This window comes from Microcaecilia unicolor, chromosome 2 (genome assembly GCF_901765095.1).
Source record: "Microcaecilia unicolor chromosome 2, aMicUni1.1, whole genome shotgun sequence".
In the NCBI taxonomy this organism is placed as follows: Eukaryota; Metazoa; Chordata; class Amphibia; order Gymnophiona; family Siphonopidae; genus Microcaecilia; species Microcaecilia unicolor.
In genome coordinates, this window is record NC_044032.1 from 12,395,928 (window position 1) to 12,414,124 (window position 18,197).

An 18,197-nucleotide genomic window follows, 5' to 3' on the forward strand; every position below is an offset into this window, starting at 1 on the left:
ATTTTTTTAAACACTGGTCACTGGAGCTTTTCTGTATCTGGATATTTTTTTTTTTTTTTTTTTACATTTGTATCCCACGCTTTCCCACTCATGGCAGGCTCAATGCGGCTTACATGGAGCAATGGAGGGTTAAGTGACTTGCCCAGAGTCACAAGGAACTGCCTGTGCCTGAAGTGTGAATCAAACTCAGTTCCTCAGTTCCCCAGGACCAAAGTCCACCACCCTAACCACTAGGCCACTCCTCTACTGTTGCTACTATTTGAGATTCTACATGGAATGTTGCTATTCCACTAGAAGTCGGCCCTTGCAGATCACCAATGTGGCCGCGCAGGCTTCTGCTTCTGTGAGTCTGACGTCCTGCACGTACGTGCAGGACGTCAGACTCACAGAAACAGAAGCCTGCGCAGCCTTCTACATGGAATGTTGCTAGTGGAATAGCAACATTCCATGTAGAATCTCCAATAGTAGCAACATTCCATGTAGAATCTCCAATAGTATCTATTTTATTTCTGTTACATTTGTACCCTGCGCTTTCCCACTCATGGCAGGCTTAATGCGGCTTACATGGGGCAATGGAGGGTTAAGTGACTTGCCCAGAGTCACAAGGAGCTGCCTGTGCCTGAAGTGGAAATCGAACTCAGTTCCTCAGTTCCCCAGGACCAAAGTCCACCACCCTAACCACTAGGCCACTCCTCCACTGTTGCTACTATTTGAGATTCTACATGGAATGTTGCTATTCCACTTTCCATGTAGAAGTCGGCCCTTGCAGATCACCAATGTGGCCGCGCAGGCTTCTGCTTCTGTGAGTCTGACGTCCTGCACGTACGTGCAGGACGTCAGACTCACAGAAACAGAAGCCTGCGCAGCCTTCTACATGGAATGTTGCTAGTGGAATAGCAACATTCCATGTAGAATCTCCAATAGTAGCAACATTCCATGTAGAATCTCCAATAGTATCTATTTTATTTCTGTTACATTTGTACCCTGCGCTTTCCCACTCATGGCAGGCTCAATGCGGCTTACATGGGGCAATGGAGGGTTAAGTGACTTGCCCAGAGTCACAAGGAGCTGCCTGTGCCTGAAGTGGGAATCCAACTCAGTTCCTCAGTTCCACAGGACCAAAGTCCACCACCCTAACCACTAGGCCACTCCTCCATATTCAACTGCAGGGTCATATCCAGATACCAGCATTAAATATGTGAGTATAAGAGAACCACCCAGATAAGGAACTGCTGATCAGGAGTGTAACAAGCCCAGCCTGCGCCCTGTGTGACACATCCCTAAACACTGCTGATTTGCCCCCCGCCCACTTTGCAAGGGAAGCCAATGGAGGGGACAAGATTTTTGCACCCTTGCAGCTCCATTGCCCCACATATCTTTCTACGGCCCTGCAGCAGAATGTCAGCCCCTGGGCTACAAAACCTGTATCAGTGGGTGAACTGAAACTAACTCACAACTCTTCCTAGGGCAAGATATGGAGGTTCCTGGCTTTAATATCGGTGGCCTGCTGCCTGGTCAGATGGACCGATACTACCGATACAACGGATCCCTGACCACACCACCCTGCTTTCAGAGTGTCAACTGGACAATCTTTAATGACACAATCAAGCTTTCTGAGCAGCAGGTAAGTGAGGTCCCTGGGTGGGGGCAGTGATAGATGGGAACCCTAATATTTTAGGACAACACCGGTCTAAAGCTGTCAGAATATCAGTCTAGTGCTTTCTGTCATGCAATACTGCAGGATTTCATGTGAGCTGAAGGAAACTGATGCAAAAACTGCAGTTGCTGGTGGGGACCAGGGGACACGAGTGATGCTAAGTAAAGTGTTTGTGGAATGGGTTAATTGTATGTGTAAAGAACTGGTGATGATAAATGACCTTGGCTGTGGGAAGACAAGTCCATAAACCACTACTAAATGGATTGGGGAAAAATCCACAATTCCAGGAATAACATGTATAGAATGTTTGTACGTTTGGGAAGCTTGCCAGGTGCCCTTGGCCTGGATTGGCCGCTGCCGTGGACAGGATGCTGGGCTCGATGGACCCTTGGTCTTTTCCCAGTGTGGCATTACTTATGTACTTATGTAAGATTTGAGAGCTATTTCTTGAAGGGGTAGTGATAGGACGTTCTGAAAAGATGTTACCTACATAAGTAATGCCATACTGGGAAAAGACCAAGGGTCCATCGAGCCCAGCATCCTGTCCACGACAGCGGCCAATCCAGGCCAAGGGCACCTGGCAAGCTTCCCAAACGTAAAAACATTCTATACATGTTATTCCTGGAATTTTGGATTTTTCCAAGTCCGTTTAGTAGCGGTTTATGGACTTGTCCTTTAGGAAACCATCCTACCCCTTTTTAAACTCTGCTAAGCTAACCGCCTTCACCACTTTCTCCGGCAACAAATTCCAGAGTTTAATTACACGTTGGGTGAAGAAAAATTTTCTCCGATTTGTTTTAAATTTACTACACTGTAGTTTCATCGCATGCCCCCTAGTCCTAGTATTTTTGGAAAGTGTGAACAGACGCTTCACATCCACCTGTTCCACTCCACTCATTATTTTATATACCTCTATCATGTCTCCCCTCAGCCGTCTCTTCTCCAAGCTGTATAGCCCTAGCCTCCTTAGTCTTTCTTCATAGGGAAGTCGTCCCATCACCGCTATCATTTTAGTCGCCCTTCGCTGCACCTTTTCCAATTCTAATATATCTTTCTTGAGATGCGGCGACCAGAATTGAACACAATACTCAAGGTGCGGTTGCACCATGGAGCGATACAACGGCATTATAACATCCTTACACCTGTTTTCCATACCTTTCCTAATAATACCCAACATTCTATTCGCTTTCCTAGCCGCAGCAGCACACTGAGCAGAAGGTTTCAGTGTGTTATCGACGACGACACCCAGATCCCTTTCTTGGTCCGTAACTCCTAACGTGGAACCTTGCATGACATAGCTATAATTCGGGTTCTTTTTTCCCACATGCATCACCTTGCACTTGCTCACATTAAACGTCATCTGCCATTTAGCCGCCCAGTCTCGTAAGGTCCTCTTGTAATTTTTCACAATCCTGTCGCGAGTTAACGACTTTGAATAACTTTGTGTCATCAGCAAATTTAATTACCTCGCTAGTGACTCCCATCTCTAAATCATTTATAAATATATTAAAAAGCAGCGGTCCTAGCACACACCCCTGAGGAACCCAACTAACTACCCTTCTCCATTGTGAATACTGCCCATTTAACCCCACTCTCTGTTTCCTGCCAGTGTTAGACATGAGAACAGTTGAGGGGGTCAAACTATTTGCAAAAGGAGTTTCTTTGAATATAATCTTAGAAGCGCAGATTTATAGGACGTCAAAGTCTGAAGGACTAACTGTAGAAATAATACTGATTGTAGAAGCTATATTGAGATACATTGTCCATCTCAGGTGACATACGATGCCCTGCAGTGAAAGGGCTCCACACCTTCGATCTATCCAGCCTCAGAGTGTAGAGCATCATCACACATGATAAGTAACATAACATAGTAACATAGTAGATGACGGCAGAAAAAGACATGCACGGTCCATCCAGTCTGCCCAACAAGACAACTCATATGTGCTACTTTTTGTGTATACCCTACTTTGATTTGTACCTGTGCTCTTCAGGGCACAGACTGTATAAATCTGCCCAGCACTATCCCCGCCTCCCAACCACCAGTCCCGCTTCCCACCACCGGCTCTGGCACAGACCGTATAAGTCTGCCCAGCACTATCCCCGCCTCCCAACCACCAGTCCCGCTTCCCACCACCGGCTCTGGCACAGACCGTATAAGTCTGCCCAGCACTATCCCCGCCTCCCAACCACCAGCCCCTCCTCCCACCACTGGCTCTGGCACAGACCGTATAAGTCTGCCCAGCACTATCCCCGCCTCCCAACCACCAGTCCCGCTTCCCACCACCGGCTCTGGCACAGACCGTATAAGTCTGCCCAGCACTATCCCCGCCTCCCAACCACCAGCCCCGCCTCCCGATCTTGACTAAGCTCCTGAGGATCCATTCCTTCGGCAGCATAAGAGTCTCCCAGTCCAAGGTCTAATAACACGAGATCTCCATGTAATGCACCCCCCCTTGAATGCCTTCATGTGCCTAGATGCTCACACCACCTCGAGCCCCCTACCCACAGTTCCTACAGCCATACATCCTACTGTCCACTAAAGTATCACACATTTATTAAAACCCAAAATGTCTCGGTTGTGTATTCAAATCTTACACATTTTTGTCATGCTTATAGCTTGATCAAACCAAGGAAGTGGAGAAAGTCAACCAAAAAGTTCAGGATGACCAAAGTTAATTCTTCAAAATAAATGCTGATGGAATGAGGGTTATTCCATCAGCATTTATCTTGAAGAATAAACGTTGGTCATCCTGAACTTTTTGGTTGGCTTTCTGCACTTCTTTGGTTTGATTTGTGTGACTGTGTGGAATTCATTGGTGACCTCTGGTGTTATGCTTATAGCTTGCCCTTTCCAACTGGTTTATTATCAGTCTTTTTTCTTTCTTTCTAGCTACCGGCAAATATATTGCTTTGGAAACATGCTAATACACTTAGCTGAAGCTGATATTATTTGTAAACTGCGTTCTGCATTGGTTGCACTTTGACCCAGTCTCTGGAGAGCGAGCCCATTTGACACTGATAAACACAGTGGTAATAGGAGGGATTTTTCTCATTTCAGATTTCCATATTGGAAGACACCCTTCTTGGAGATGATGATGAGATTCTACAGCTGAACTTCCGTGATGCTCAGAACATGCATGGGAGAGTAATCCTGGCAAACTTCCGGACCAGCCCTGTGAGTGGCAGAAGAGGTCCTGCTGCTGGTAAGAATTTCCCAACATCACCTCGGCACATGTTAGAATTATGAATCACATCCTATTATCACAAGCTCTGATCCCCTGTATCATCTCAACACAGGGCTAATGCTATAATCTGAAATATTTGGGCCTCCCGTGTCACAGGAGTACTGACACATTTTATCTCAGATATGTGAAGATCCTCTGTCAAAGCTTATCAGGTTTTTATTACCTTAGATAGATATGAGGGGTTTTCCTCAGTCTTGGAATTACTAGTGCATTTTATCTCGGATTTATGGAAATCCTACTGTCATGGGATTAGAGACAATGCTAGGGGTGAGCGACCAAGGTTATTACCTCGGGCATGCATGCCATAAGGGCTGAAAGGAGCAAGGTTCAGTCCCAGGACCAGTCAAGTGAGAGTAAGAGGCAGAAGATCCAGGACTGGGGGTGGGTGGATAGATTTGTCAGCAAGGAAAAGAACTGGTGGAGAGAGTCAAGGACTTGAGACAAGGGAGGATGAAGGGCTGGAGATCATAGTAGAAGAGAGAGGAAATGAGATAGGGTTGGCAGTGTCCCTCTGAAAGGACCCAGGAGCAGGATTACTATATATGCGGAGACCAAAAAGGGGAAAGAAAAAAATAAATATTTAATCATAGTCTTTAGTTAATGAACACACATCATACAGTGACTGACTTACAGTACAGCAGTAGACAATAATCTACTTTTCAAGAACCTCTGGATTTGAGTTTGACTGAGTCTGAGCCCAAGCCTACTTATCAGAAGAGCGAATGTCCCTCGACAACTTTGGCTGGCTTCTTTGCATGACCATATGCTTAAAGTTGTGCTGCACAAACAAAATTCTTTTGACAGATTCAACCAGAAACAGAGGAGAACAGGAATGCCTTTTTTTTCTCTCTCTCTCTAGCGCCCCCATGTGTCCAGATGGATTAATAGACCAGAGATGGTGGGTAGGTGTGTTGGTCGTAGGCACATAAAAGAAAAAGAGGATATTTTCCTAAAAATTAAAAGTCCTAGAGGACATATCTGAAGACATCCAAAAAGTTGACATGTCTTATTGAAAGAGGACATGTGGTAACCCTATCCAGAGGAAGTGGAGAGAAGCTCAAGTACTGGAGTTCAGGATGGGAAGGGTGAAGGTTAAGGGACTAGAGATCAGGCTGGTGGTGGTGGGGGTGCTTGGAAAAAGCCGTGGGAGGAGTAAGATGAGCTGAACGGCAGCCAAAGCAGAAGTACTAGGTATTGGAGGAGGAGAGGCTCAGGAGCTGGAGATAAAGCAGTGGTTCTTAATCCAGTCCTCAGGACACACCTAGCCAGTCAGGTTTTCACAATACTCATGATCATTATGCATGAGAGAGATTTGCACACAGTGCATAATCATTGTGGATATCCTGAAAAGTTGACTGGTTGGGTGTCTCCTGAGATGAAACAAAGGAAGAAGACAAGGAGCAAATCTAGGCAGGGGCCGTGAGTGAGGAGAGAACCCTGGAGAGACCCCTTTCACAAGTTCCTGTAGGTCTGATGCCAGTTCTGAATACAGTTTCTGATATGCTGTTAACATAAGAGTAGCCATACTGGGTCAGACCAATGGTCCATCTAGCCCAGTATCCTGTTTTCTAAACAGTGGCCACTCCTCCACTCCGTAACTTCCTAGAGTGTCCTCTAGTCTTTTACTTCTGCAACGAGCAAAAAAAATTGATTTAGTTCTCCACACAAGTACCTAGCAGGAACCCAAATCGTGGCAACACTCCATACTACAAATCCCAGGGCAAGCAGTTGCTTCCCATGTCTGTCTCAATAGCAGACTATGGACTTTTCCTTCAGGAATTTGTCTAAACCTTTTTTAAACCCAGATACACTAACCACTGTTACCACATCCTCCAGCAAAGAGTTCCAGAGCTTAACTCTTCATTGAGTGAAAAACTCAGATATGTGAGGATGCCCTCTCAGTGTGGGAGATATCACCTCCTTTTTGGTGTGAGGTGAGGGTCTCAGTGACCTTCCTCACCTTGGGGAACACCACAGTGGAGTGCCTGTGAACTAGAGGTGGAGGAAGAGGTCAGGACCTTGAAAGAACAGTCAGATAAGAATGAGGAAAACCATTGTAAGACTATTCCAGTTAAGCCTAATGAGGACAACTGAGATAATAGTATTGAGTGATCAATGAGCTTGAATGTGGCTGATACATCTAAGGAGATAGTTAGCAGGCAGAGGCCTTTGTCTAAGTGTGAATTTCACTCAGGACACTAGTCAGGACTGTTTGAGGGCTGTAACGAGATCTAAAAACAGATTGACTCAGGTCAAGTGCGAAGGATGAGAGCTGACCGAACACCACTTTTGATCTGTGTCTTGGAACTTATAGTCTTTGAGAGATCTGATCTCTCAAAGGCTATAAGTAGATCCCTTGATCTCTCCTTCATTTCCTCTACTGCTTCTTTCCTGTTCTTCCTTCTAGTTTAAGGTATAATGTCACAATGCTCAGAAAGGCGGTATATCAAGTCCCGTTTCCCTTTTCCTTCCCTTCCCTCTGTTCATTTGAAATTCAGTAATTATACAATCATCCCTTCTATGCATAAATAAGTTACCTACTCTGATGCTTATGTGATATATTTGTATTTTTACCACAGACCCTGGATTTCCCCCTGTATCTTCTGTTCCTGGTGATTCTTCTGTAGGAACATCGGACAAAACACCTGAGGAAGGTACCGTATTCCTACCAGCTGTGTTGTCACTAGAGACATTTCAGTGGTGGCAAATTTTTCCAGACAGTGGATAGTTTGATGGACATGACTCCTATTTGTGAGAAATCAGGGAAGTATTTCCTACCTGGAATCAACTAGCTCATTATTTTCAAATGAAAATTCAGACACCTTTTGAAATTGCACGTTTGCAATGATAACATATTTAGATCTAGTTATGTCTCTGCATACAATGGTGGTTGGCCAGTGGATCACTGTTGGAATGCTTTCGCCAGGGTCTTGCTGGATGATTTGGACACTGTGGGGCTCATTTTTGAAAGAGAAAAATGTCCCAAAAGTGTCATGAAGCACCATTTGGACGTTTTTCTTCTCAAAACTTCCAAATCAGTATTTTCAAAACCCATTTTGCAGATGTTTAGCTATGCATTTCGTCCGCAGTGCATCCAAATCAGAAGGGGGCGTGTCGGGGTGTTTTGAAGGCAGGATTAGGATGTGCCTAACACTTGGACGTTCTACAGCCAGAAAGGAACAAAATAAAAATGTCCAGGACTAAAACTAAGATATTTTGGTCTAGACCTGTTTTCAGAACAAATAAGGCACAAAAAGGTACCCTAAATGATCAGATGACCACTAGAGGGAGTCAGGGGTGACCCCCCCCCCAATACCCCCCTAGTGGTCACTGACCCCCTCCCACTCCCCAAAAATGTAAATAAGAATATGACTTACCAGCCTCTATGACAGCCTCAGATGTTAAAATCAGGTCTATGAGAGCAGCAGCAGGTCCCTGGAGTAGTGGAGTGGTCAGTGCAGTACACAGTGGGGGACCCAGGTCCCTATCTCCCTCTACCATCACACTTGTGGTGGACACTGTGACCCTCCTAAGGTCACCCAAACCCTACTGTACCCAAATATAGGTGCCCCCTTCACCCTTAAGGGCTATTTTGCTGGTGTACAATGGGGAACAGTATGTTTTGGGTGGGTTTTAGAGGGCTCAAGGGACAAGATATAAGGGAAAAGAGGTGAGATGTGTACCTGGGAACATTTTTATGACGTGCATAGAAATGGAAATGGGACTTGATACACTGCCTTTCTGTGGTTTTTGCAACTACATTCAAAGTGGTTTACATATTATATACAGGTCCTTATTTGCACCTGGGGCAATGGAAGGTTAAGTAACATGCCCTGATGGGAATTGAACCCAGTTTCCCAGGATCACTAATCACTAGGCTACTCCTCCGCTCCTTACTCTTTGGGATTACGGAATCTTACTATTCTTTAGGGTTCTACATGGAATGTTGCTATTCTTTGAGACTGGAATCTTGTTAATGGGACTTGATATCCTGCCTGTGGGAATCAAAGTGCACTAACCACTAGGCTACTCCTCCAGGCTACCTCTCTAGGGTGCCCCATTGCTCTCCTGGGGGACCAGTCTACTGAAAATGCTGCCTTTTCCTACCTCCCAATAGCATGAATCTCTTTGTTTTGCATTTTTCTTTTTCAAAAATGGGCAAAAAAACCCTTCCAAAACAGAAAACCTTGTTCAAAACAGTATTTTCCAAAAAAGAAGAAAGATATTTTTCTTTTTTGAAAATGACCTTCTTTCTTATTCGGCACAAAATGTCCAAAATCGGACTTAGACATCATATCTGCGACGTCAGACTCTGAACTGGATTCAACGAATCAGCACTGCAGCGTTACTTCCTTGCAGCATGGCCACGGAGGAAGACAAAATATGGAGACTGCTGGGTCGGACCTCTAGCTGGCGGGGGTTGGGGCCCCCCGCCAGCAAAAGTAAGCAGCGGGGGAGGGTTGACGGCGGGGAGGGGGGTGGAGAGAGGCGGCGGGGGGGGGGGGAGGGAGGCAAAAATGTGCCCCCCCTCTCTGGCTCTGGCCCCCCCTACCGCCGGATTTCAGATACGCCCCTGGTCCCAGTATGGTAATGCTTATGTTCTTTCTATCTGGGATGGAGCTGGAGTTCTATAGAATGAGGGGAGATATGATAGTGGTCTATAAAATAATGAGTGGAGAGGAACTGGTAGAAGTGAATCGCTTGTTTACTCTTTCCAAAAATACTAGGACTAAGGGGCACACAATGAAGCTTCAAAGTAGTAAATTTAAAACAAATTGGAGAAAATATTTCTTCACTCAACGTGTAATTAAACTCTGGAATTGTTGCCAGAGAATGTGGTAAAAGCAGTTAGCTTAGCAGGGTTTTAAAAAGGTTTGGATAGCTTCCTAAAAGAAAAGTCCATAAGCCATTATTAAGATGAAAAATTGGTGAAAATCCACTTCTTATTTCTAGGATAAGCAACATAAAATGTATTTTACTGTTTTGGGATCTTGTCAGGTATTTGTGACCTGGATTGGCCACTGTTGGAAACAGGATGCTGGGCTTGATGGATCTTCAGTCTGTCCCAGTATGGCAACTTTTATGTACAGAACTACTAGACATAGAGGGGCATAATCGAACGTCACCGGCCAAATAGATCGCCGGCGATCTATGTTGGCGGTGGCGCTACAGCTAGCCGGAACCGTATTATCGAAAAAAGATGTCAGCATTTGGGCCGGCTTTAGAGATGACCGGCATTGGTTTCCGGTGAAACTAATGCCAGTGATTTCAAACCCAGCCAAATCCAAGGCATTTGGTCGTGGGAGGGGCCAGCATTTGTAGTGCACTGGCCCCCCTCACATGCCAGGACACCAACTGGGCACCCTAGGGGGCACTGCAGTGGACTTCAAAAATTGCTCCCAGGTGCATACCTCCCTTACCTTGTGTGCTGAGCCCCCCAAATCCCCCCCAAAACCCTCTCCCCACAACTGTACACCACTACACAACTGTACACAACTGTACAAGGGGTGAAGGGGGGCACCTACATGTGGGTACAGTGGGTTTTGGGGGGTTTGGAGGGCTCAACATTTACCACAAGTGTAACAGGTGGGGGGGGGGATGGGCCTGGGTCCACCTGCCTGAAGTGCACTGCACACACTAAAACTGCTCCAAGGACCTGCATACTGGTGTCATGGAGCTGGGTATGACATTTAAGGCTGGCAAAAAAAAATTTTGTTTTTATTTTTTTAGGGTGGGAGGGGTTGGTGACCACTGGAGGAGTAAGAGGAGGTGATCCCCGATTCCCTCCAGTGGTCATCTGGTCAATTGCGCCACTTTTTTGAAACTTGGTCCTAAAAATAAATGGACCAAGTGAAGCCGGCGAAATGCTCATCAGAGCCGGCCATCTTTTTTCCATTATCGGGCGAAGCCGGCCATCTCGTAACCACGCCCCCATCCCGCCTCCTGTACCCTGCCTTGAAGTTTGGCTGGCTCCACGATGGAAAGCAGTTGGCGCCGGCCAAAATCGGCTTTCCATTATACCGATTTGGCCGGGTTCAGGAGATCGCTGGCCATCTCACGATGGATAGTAACATACTAAGTGACGGCAGAAAAAGACCTGTACGGTCCATCCAGTCTGCCCAACAAGATAAACTCATATGTGCTACTTTATGTGTATACCTGACCTTGATTTGTATCTGCCATTTTCAGGGCACAGACCGTAGAAGTCTGCCCAACACTCGCCCCGCCTCCCACCACCGGTGCTTTCACCCAATCTCCGCTAAGCTTCTGAGGATCCATTTCTTCTGAACAGGATTCCTTTATGTTTATCCCACGCTTTTTTGAATTCCGTTGCCAGGATCAAAGCCCACTTCAGTAACCATTAGGCTATAGAAGCAAGGGTGCTGTTTAAGATGAAATGGTTCTTATTTAAGATCGCTCGTACTTTCTTTAGTCCATTATTCAACCATAGGACCATAGTTTACGAGGTTTATCTTCACTGTCTTTTCCAAATCCATGGGATTATTTCTAAGAAATTATTTAGTTATTTATTTGCTTACCAGGCAGCTAGTCTTTGGAATTCCCTTTTGTTGGAATGTAATTGTATTTTACATGCATTGCCTGTCACCTATTATTTCTCTGTGATTACTCTGTGACCTCTGATGTGAATTACTTAGAGAGGTCACACAGCTATGCAAATTCCTGTGGGGGATAGATGCAGCACATGGAGCACATGGAGCACATGGAGCTCATGATCTCTCCTAACCTGAGAGGATCTATGGTGGTGTGAGCATCCATTACCATCTAAGCACATGGAAGGAGCTGATAATACAAATGTATAGTAATATGTATATATAAGCCTGTCTGATTATAATCTAACTACAAACTGTGAGTAAACAGATGTTTTGTTACTTCAACTTTAAAGTGACTCAGCAGTGAATTATTCAGGGGTGAATGAGAGAGAGATGAAGAAAGAAATTAACATTTCTAAAGCTGAAGCTGTGTGTACTAAAATCTGCTAATTATTTACTACAAATAATCCAACAAAAGGGTTATGGGCCCAGGGTCCAGGAATTGAAAAAGAAGAGAAATATTACCAGGCAGAAAAAAAGGCCACATTTTTCTCTTAAGTTTTAAAGGAAAGATTCAGTCTGTCTCTCTCTCCCCCCACACAGCAGACAGAAGGCTAAGAAAATGGCTGAGGGAAGAAATTCACCATTGTTCTACTCTCTCAAGGTGCCTAGATTAACTGAGTTTAATTATCAGCAGTGGGAACTAAGATTCATATGTCTCCTTCGAGCAAAAAGATTAAATATATGCTTAGACCAAGACAGAACAGATGAAAATATGGCTGAATGGGACAATGCAAACTATTATGTGAAGTGCATGCTTTTGGAAGCTCTCTCAGAGAAACAAGCCATATTAGTGGAGGGAAAAGATACACCAAAGGACATTTTATATAAACTGAGAACTATGTATGCAACTACATATGCAAAGCAGCAACCAATTTGGTTGGCAGAGTTGAATGAAACCAAATTAAGGGATAAAAGTAAATGTAATGATCACATTATGCATCTTATGTCTTCATTTCAAAAGTTAGAACTTTCTGGAATTCCCATGTGTGATGCATTGAAAAGAGCATTTCTTTTTACCTCACTATCAAAGAAGTTTGATGTTTTTAGGTCTGTAAATGAGGCCATTGAAGGGCAATCTTTTGAACAGGCAACATCAAAACTAAGGCAGGAATGCATAATAAATGATTCTGAGGAGATGTGTTCTCAAAGTCAGTCAGAGAGAAATGAAACAAATTTCTTGGCAAAGAACAGAGGAAGGCGGAGCTATGGGAAAACTCCACCCAAGGGCAAGCTGATTTGCTACTCATGTGGAAAGGAGGGACATGTATCTAAATGGTGTAAGGAAACACAAAACACTCCCTCTAGCTCACCTAAGCCAATGGAACTAAAGAATTCTCCAACCAGGAAATGTATGAAGGACAAAGATAAACACAAGGGCTTTCTAATGGCAGAAAAATCTTTGACTATGGTAAATAATAATTCAAATGAAAGTACTTGGATTTTGGATTCAGGGAGCACATGCCATTTAACCAATTGTAAGAATTTCTTTCAGGAAATGAATCCAGAGGAAGGTATTCTTAAAACTGCAAACGCAGGGACTGCTAAGATCCAAGCAAAAGGTATTGGATTCTTAAAATGCAAAGTGTCTAATGAAGTTAAAGAAATTCCTGTAAGTGATGTCTTGTATATTCCCCAAGCAGTTTGCAATATGCTTAGTGTATCTACATTAGATAAGAAGGGATTGTGATTCATTTTGAAAACAGTAAGTGCACAATCTCTAAAAATGATGAAGTGTATGCTGAAGCTTTTATGCATAATGATGTTTATAAGCTGAACATTTCAGGTGAAGCCTCACATATGGCGCAAGTAAGGAAGAATGATGGTAAATGTAGTCTGGAAATCTGGCACCGCCGCCTGGGACATCGTGATTCTAAGGTGATCCAGGATCTTTACAGTAAGCAACTGGCCACCGGCATTCAGATAAGTGCAGATGCTGGTAAAATGGAGAAATGCATAGACTGTGTTACTCAAAAGGGTGTGAGACCCTCATTTCCTGCATACACAGGAAATAGGAGTAATAAAGTACTGGACTTAATACACAGTGACTTATGTGGACCGTTTAATATCCCATCATTGGGAAATAACAGATTTGTGCTAATATTCTTGGATGATTTCTCTAGATATTGTGTGGCCTATTTGCTGAAAGAAAAAAGTCAAGTCACAGACATGCTGAAGAAATACGTAGCCATGGTGAGCAATAAATTTGAAAGAAAACCAAAGGTTCTTCAGACCGACAATGGTGGTGAGTTCACTTCACAAAGCATGCGCACATTTCTAGAACAAGAAGGCATTCAGCATATCACAACAGTAGCTTATACACCAGAGCAAAATTCTGTTGCAGAGAGAAAATTTAGGTCACTTGTGGAAATGACCAGATGTATGCTGTCAGATAGCAATCTCCCTAAAAGACTATGGGGGGAAGCCATTCTCACAGCAGTGTACCTACAAAACAGAATGCCAACTAAAGGCGCTGAGCGCACACCACATGAGACATGGCATGGTAGGAAGCCAAACCTGTCACACATAAGAACATTTGGAAGTACAGCATATGCTCATGTACCAAAGCAAAGAAGGCATAAGCTGGATTCCACAACAGAAAGGGGCATTTTAGTTGGCTATGCTCCAGGACACAAAGGATATAGAATTTTGAATCTGAAAACTGGCATTGTTGGCATAAGACATGTTACATATTTTGATGAAAACAAAAGGGTTGATAAAGGCTGGATTATCCCAGATGAGCCTTATCATCCAGAATATGAAACTAGAACCATAATAGACATGCCAGTGTATATAAATGCCATACCAAGGCAGATGTCTGAAAGCAACTCATCTGTATCTAACGAGGAACAGGCAGAGGAAGCAGACACAGAAAGGATCATTGAAGAAGACAGTACAGTTGGAGAAGGGGAATCAATTGGAGAAGGACTCTCAGATATAGAGGATGCAGAAAGGTCGGACCAACCTGTTGTCAGACGCTCATCCAGGGAAAACAAAGGTGTTCCACCCCCAAGACTGTCTTACCTAACAAAGTCAGCAGAAGCTCAAGAGCCCTTAACATGGGATGAGATTGAGAAAATGCCAGCAGAAGAAGCTGCTGAATGGCATAAAGCTGCACAAGAAGAAATTGATGCATTGGATAAAAATAATACTTGGATTCTTACAAAATTACCTCCTGGCAAGAAAGCTATAGGATGCAAATGGGTATTCAAGTTAAAAAGGAATGCACAAGGAAAAGTGGAAAGGTATAAAGCCAGATTAGTGGCAAAGGGATATCTTCAAAAATATGGAGAAGATTTTGATGAAGTGTTTGCACCTGTAGTGAAACACACGACAATCAGAACACTTCTGAGCATTGCAGTCTCAAAAGGCATGCAAGTCAAACACATTGATGTGAAAACAGCGTTTCTTCACGGAGATATAACTGAAGACTTGTACATGGAACAGCCAACAGGTTTCATAAATACAAAACAAAGACAGCTAGTGTGTAAATTAAACAAAGGTCTTTGTGGATTAAAGCAAAGTGCAGAATGTTGGAATGACAAATTGCATGAAATATTGACAAATTTAGGATTTAAGCAAGGTGAAGCAGATAAATGTTTGTACACTAGGTGCAGAAATGGACAATATGCATACATTTTAGCTTTTGTTGATGATCTGCTCATTGCAAGCAAAAGTGAGCAAGAGTACAAGGACATTGTAAAATATTTAAACCTCAATGTTGAGATAAAAGAACTTGGTAATGTGTCATACTATCTTGGTATAGAAATTGAGAAACAAAATGATGGTTCTTATCTTCTAAGCCAGAAGCAGAAAATAAATGAGCTTATTGAAGGTTTAGGTATGCAAGATGCCCAAGTTGTAAGCACTCCCATGATCACTGATTTTCTGAAGGATGAAACAGTAAGAGAACCTTTACCAGATAACATCCAATATAGATCAGCCATAGGTAAGCTTTTATATCTAGCTACCACATACAGGGCTGATATAGCAAATGCAGTAGGAATTTTGAGCAGAAGGGTCAGCTCACCTACCAAATCAGATTGGACTGCAGTTAAAAGGATGGTAAGGTATTTAAAGGGTACCATTGATTGTAAATTAAAGATTTCAGCCAATAGTAATCCAAAACTAATATGTTACTGTGATTCAGATTGGGCAGGGGATCATTCTGATTATAAATCCACAAGTGGATATGTGTTTATGTATGGAAATGTACAAATTTCATGGGCCAGTCATAAACAAAGTATTGTGAGTTTGTCTTCTACAGAAGCTGAATATGTGGCCGTATCGGAAGCGTGCAGAGAACTGATGTGGATTGAAAAACTTTTGCTGGATTTTGGAATAGCTGAAAAGAGACCAATCCAGATAATGGAAGATAATCAGAGCTGCATCCGACTGTCACAGAATGACAAGGTTCAGTCACGCACCAAGCACATCGCAACGAAATACCACAACGTGCGAGAGTTGGCGAAAGAAGGGGTCATCAGTCTACACTATTGTCACACCAGTGAGATGACAGCTGACATCATGACCAAACCGTTACCCAGAGAACATTTTGTGAATCTGCGTATAAAGCTTGGACTTTGTATGAATAAATAATTGCATGACAGTTATGCATGAGAAGGGGTTTGTTGGAATGTAATTGTATTTTACATGCATTGCCTGTCACCTATTATTTCTCTGTGATTACTCTGTGACCTCTGATGTGAATTACTTAGAGAGGTCACACAGCTATGCAACTTCCTGTGGGGGATAGATGCAGCACATGGAGCACATGGAGCTCATGATCTCTCCTAACCTGAGAGGATCTATGGTGGTGTGAGCATCCATTACCATCTAAGCACATGGAAGGAGCTGATAATACAAATGTATAGTAATATGTATATATAAGCCTGTCTGATTATAATCTAACTACAAACTGTGAGTAAACAGATGTTTTGTTACTTCAACTTTAAAGTGACTCAGCAGTGAATTATTCAGGGGTGAATGAGAGAGAGATGAAGAAAGAAATTAACATTTCTAAAGCTGAAGCTGTGTGTACTAAAATCTGCTAATTATTTACTACAAATAATCCAACACCTTTTAACTATCTTATAACACTTTGTTACATCCTAGATTTACTTATTCTAGCTTCTTAGTTGTAATCCGCAGTGAACTATGTTGTTGGAATTAGCGGGATATAAAAGAACTACCTGTAAGTCCTTAAAGCCGCTGTGGCTGTTCATTCCTGAACCGTCCTGCTCCACGTTTTCTGGTTCTCACCTTCTGGCTTTGGTCTTGATGTTGGGATGTTGATTTAGGTTCTGGTTTCTTCTGTTTCCTGGGTGCTCATTTTTTCTGGGTTGAAATTCGGGGGGGTTAGCTTTTGTGACTTTCTCTTTTATATCAATTATGACATCTTCTCCTCTGAGTGTCCTTTGTCAGAGTCTCTCATGACCATTCTTTCCCAGACTTACTATAGTTTAATGCTTTTTCTCCAGTAAGCTGTATTTCAGATGTGGAGATTTGCCATGATTGCTGTGTACAAGGGCTCAGCGAGCAGGACTAAAAGCCACCTTGCTGTGTTTATTGATTTATTTATTTCAGCTTTTCTACCCCATATTTTCCAATTAATATTGTTTCAATCTGGCTTACGTGGAACAAGGGCGATACATTAAAAAAGGGAAAAAACATGGCATAACATGGAATAGAAGTAACGAGAAGTAGGTTAAGGGATACTGAGTAAGGATGTAACTACCGTGGGACAGGGGATGCTATGTAAGGAGGGGGGGGGGGGAGACTGAACGGGGAGAGAGTGGAAGAGAAGGAGGCAGAACTTTGGTTGAAACTAGGGCCTGGCTAGAGGCAGGTGGAGCATTACAGAGTGAGAGAAATGATTGTTCATAGCTGATTCTAGTCTGACCCATTTGGGTTTGGTTCCTGCTGCTGGGATGATTTGGGGATCTTGTTGGGTTTTCCCATGTTATGATGTTTCTCTCTCACTCATAGATTAATGTCCCTCTTACATAAATCTCTAATGTGATGTCATGAGTTGCGATGATTTCTTAAGCTTTCGAAAGAAATTGATGTCAGTTTTATTTCTACATGGAAATTTTGTTTTATGATGAGCTGAGTCAGAGTTTTGTTTTTGTTTTTATGTTATTTTTTGTGCTGTTGTTATATGGCTGGTAAAAGTTCTCAATCCTAAAGATGTATGTGTGGACATATCTCGTGCCAAACAGGCATCCTTTACACAATTGCCCTCCATGAGTTGTCTCTTTATGCAATTTCCCTCTGTGTGGTGTGTCTTTACGCAAACGCCCTCCATGAGGTATCCCTTTACACAACTGTCCTCTGTTAGGTACCTCTTTGTGCAAATGTCCTCCGTGAGGTGTCCACTTTCTTTTATAGGACATTGACATAATAAAGTAGATACACACGTATGCAATCGGCACAAGCTCTTTCATCAGCCATAGAGCTAGCTGACACCTAGAATCAGGAATTACATGCGTTACCTCTAGTATTCTATGAGCTACGTGTTTAAGAGGGCACCTTGGCCATGTCCCACTCAGATTCTGCCCATCTAACAGTAGGTATTATCTGAGACGTGCACCCACTTACAGAATATCTACGTGTTCACATATGACCAGAAGACTCCTCCTTTGTTTTGTTTTATTCACTGTCATGTTTATTATCTAATTTATT

The 18,197-nt window shown here is 43.3% G+C and overlaps 1 protein-coding gene across 1 annotated transcript in view; it reads left to right on the plus strand.

The window, feature by feature from the left end:
- CA9 (carbonic anhydrase 9) overlaps positions 1–18,197 on the plus strand; it is a 230,676-nt gene that overhangs the window by 173,678 nt on the left and 38,801 nt on the right. Inside the window, exons 7-9 of the mRNA XM_030192759.1 lie at positions 1,467–1,624; positions 4,716–4,860; positions 7,482–7,556. Coding sequence (XP_030048619.1) covers positions 1,467–1,624; positions 4,716–4,860; positions 7,482–7,556 — 378 coding nt within the window. The remainder of the gene's footprint in view (positions 1–1,466; positions 1,625–4,715; positions 4,861–7,481; positions 7,557–18,197) is intronic.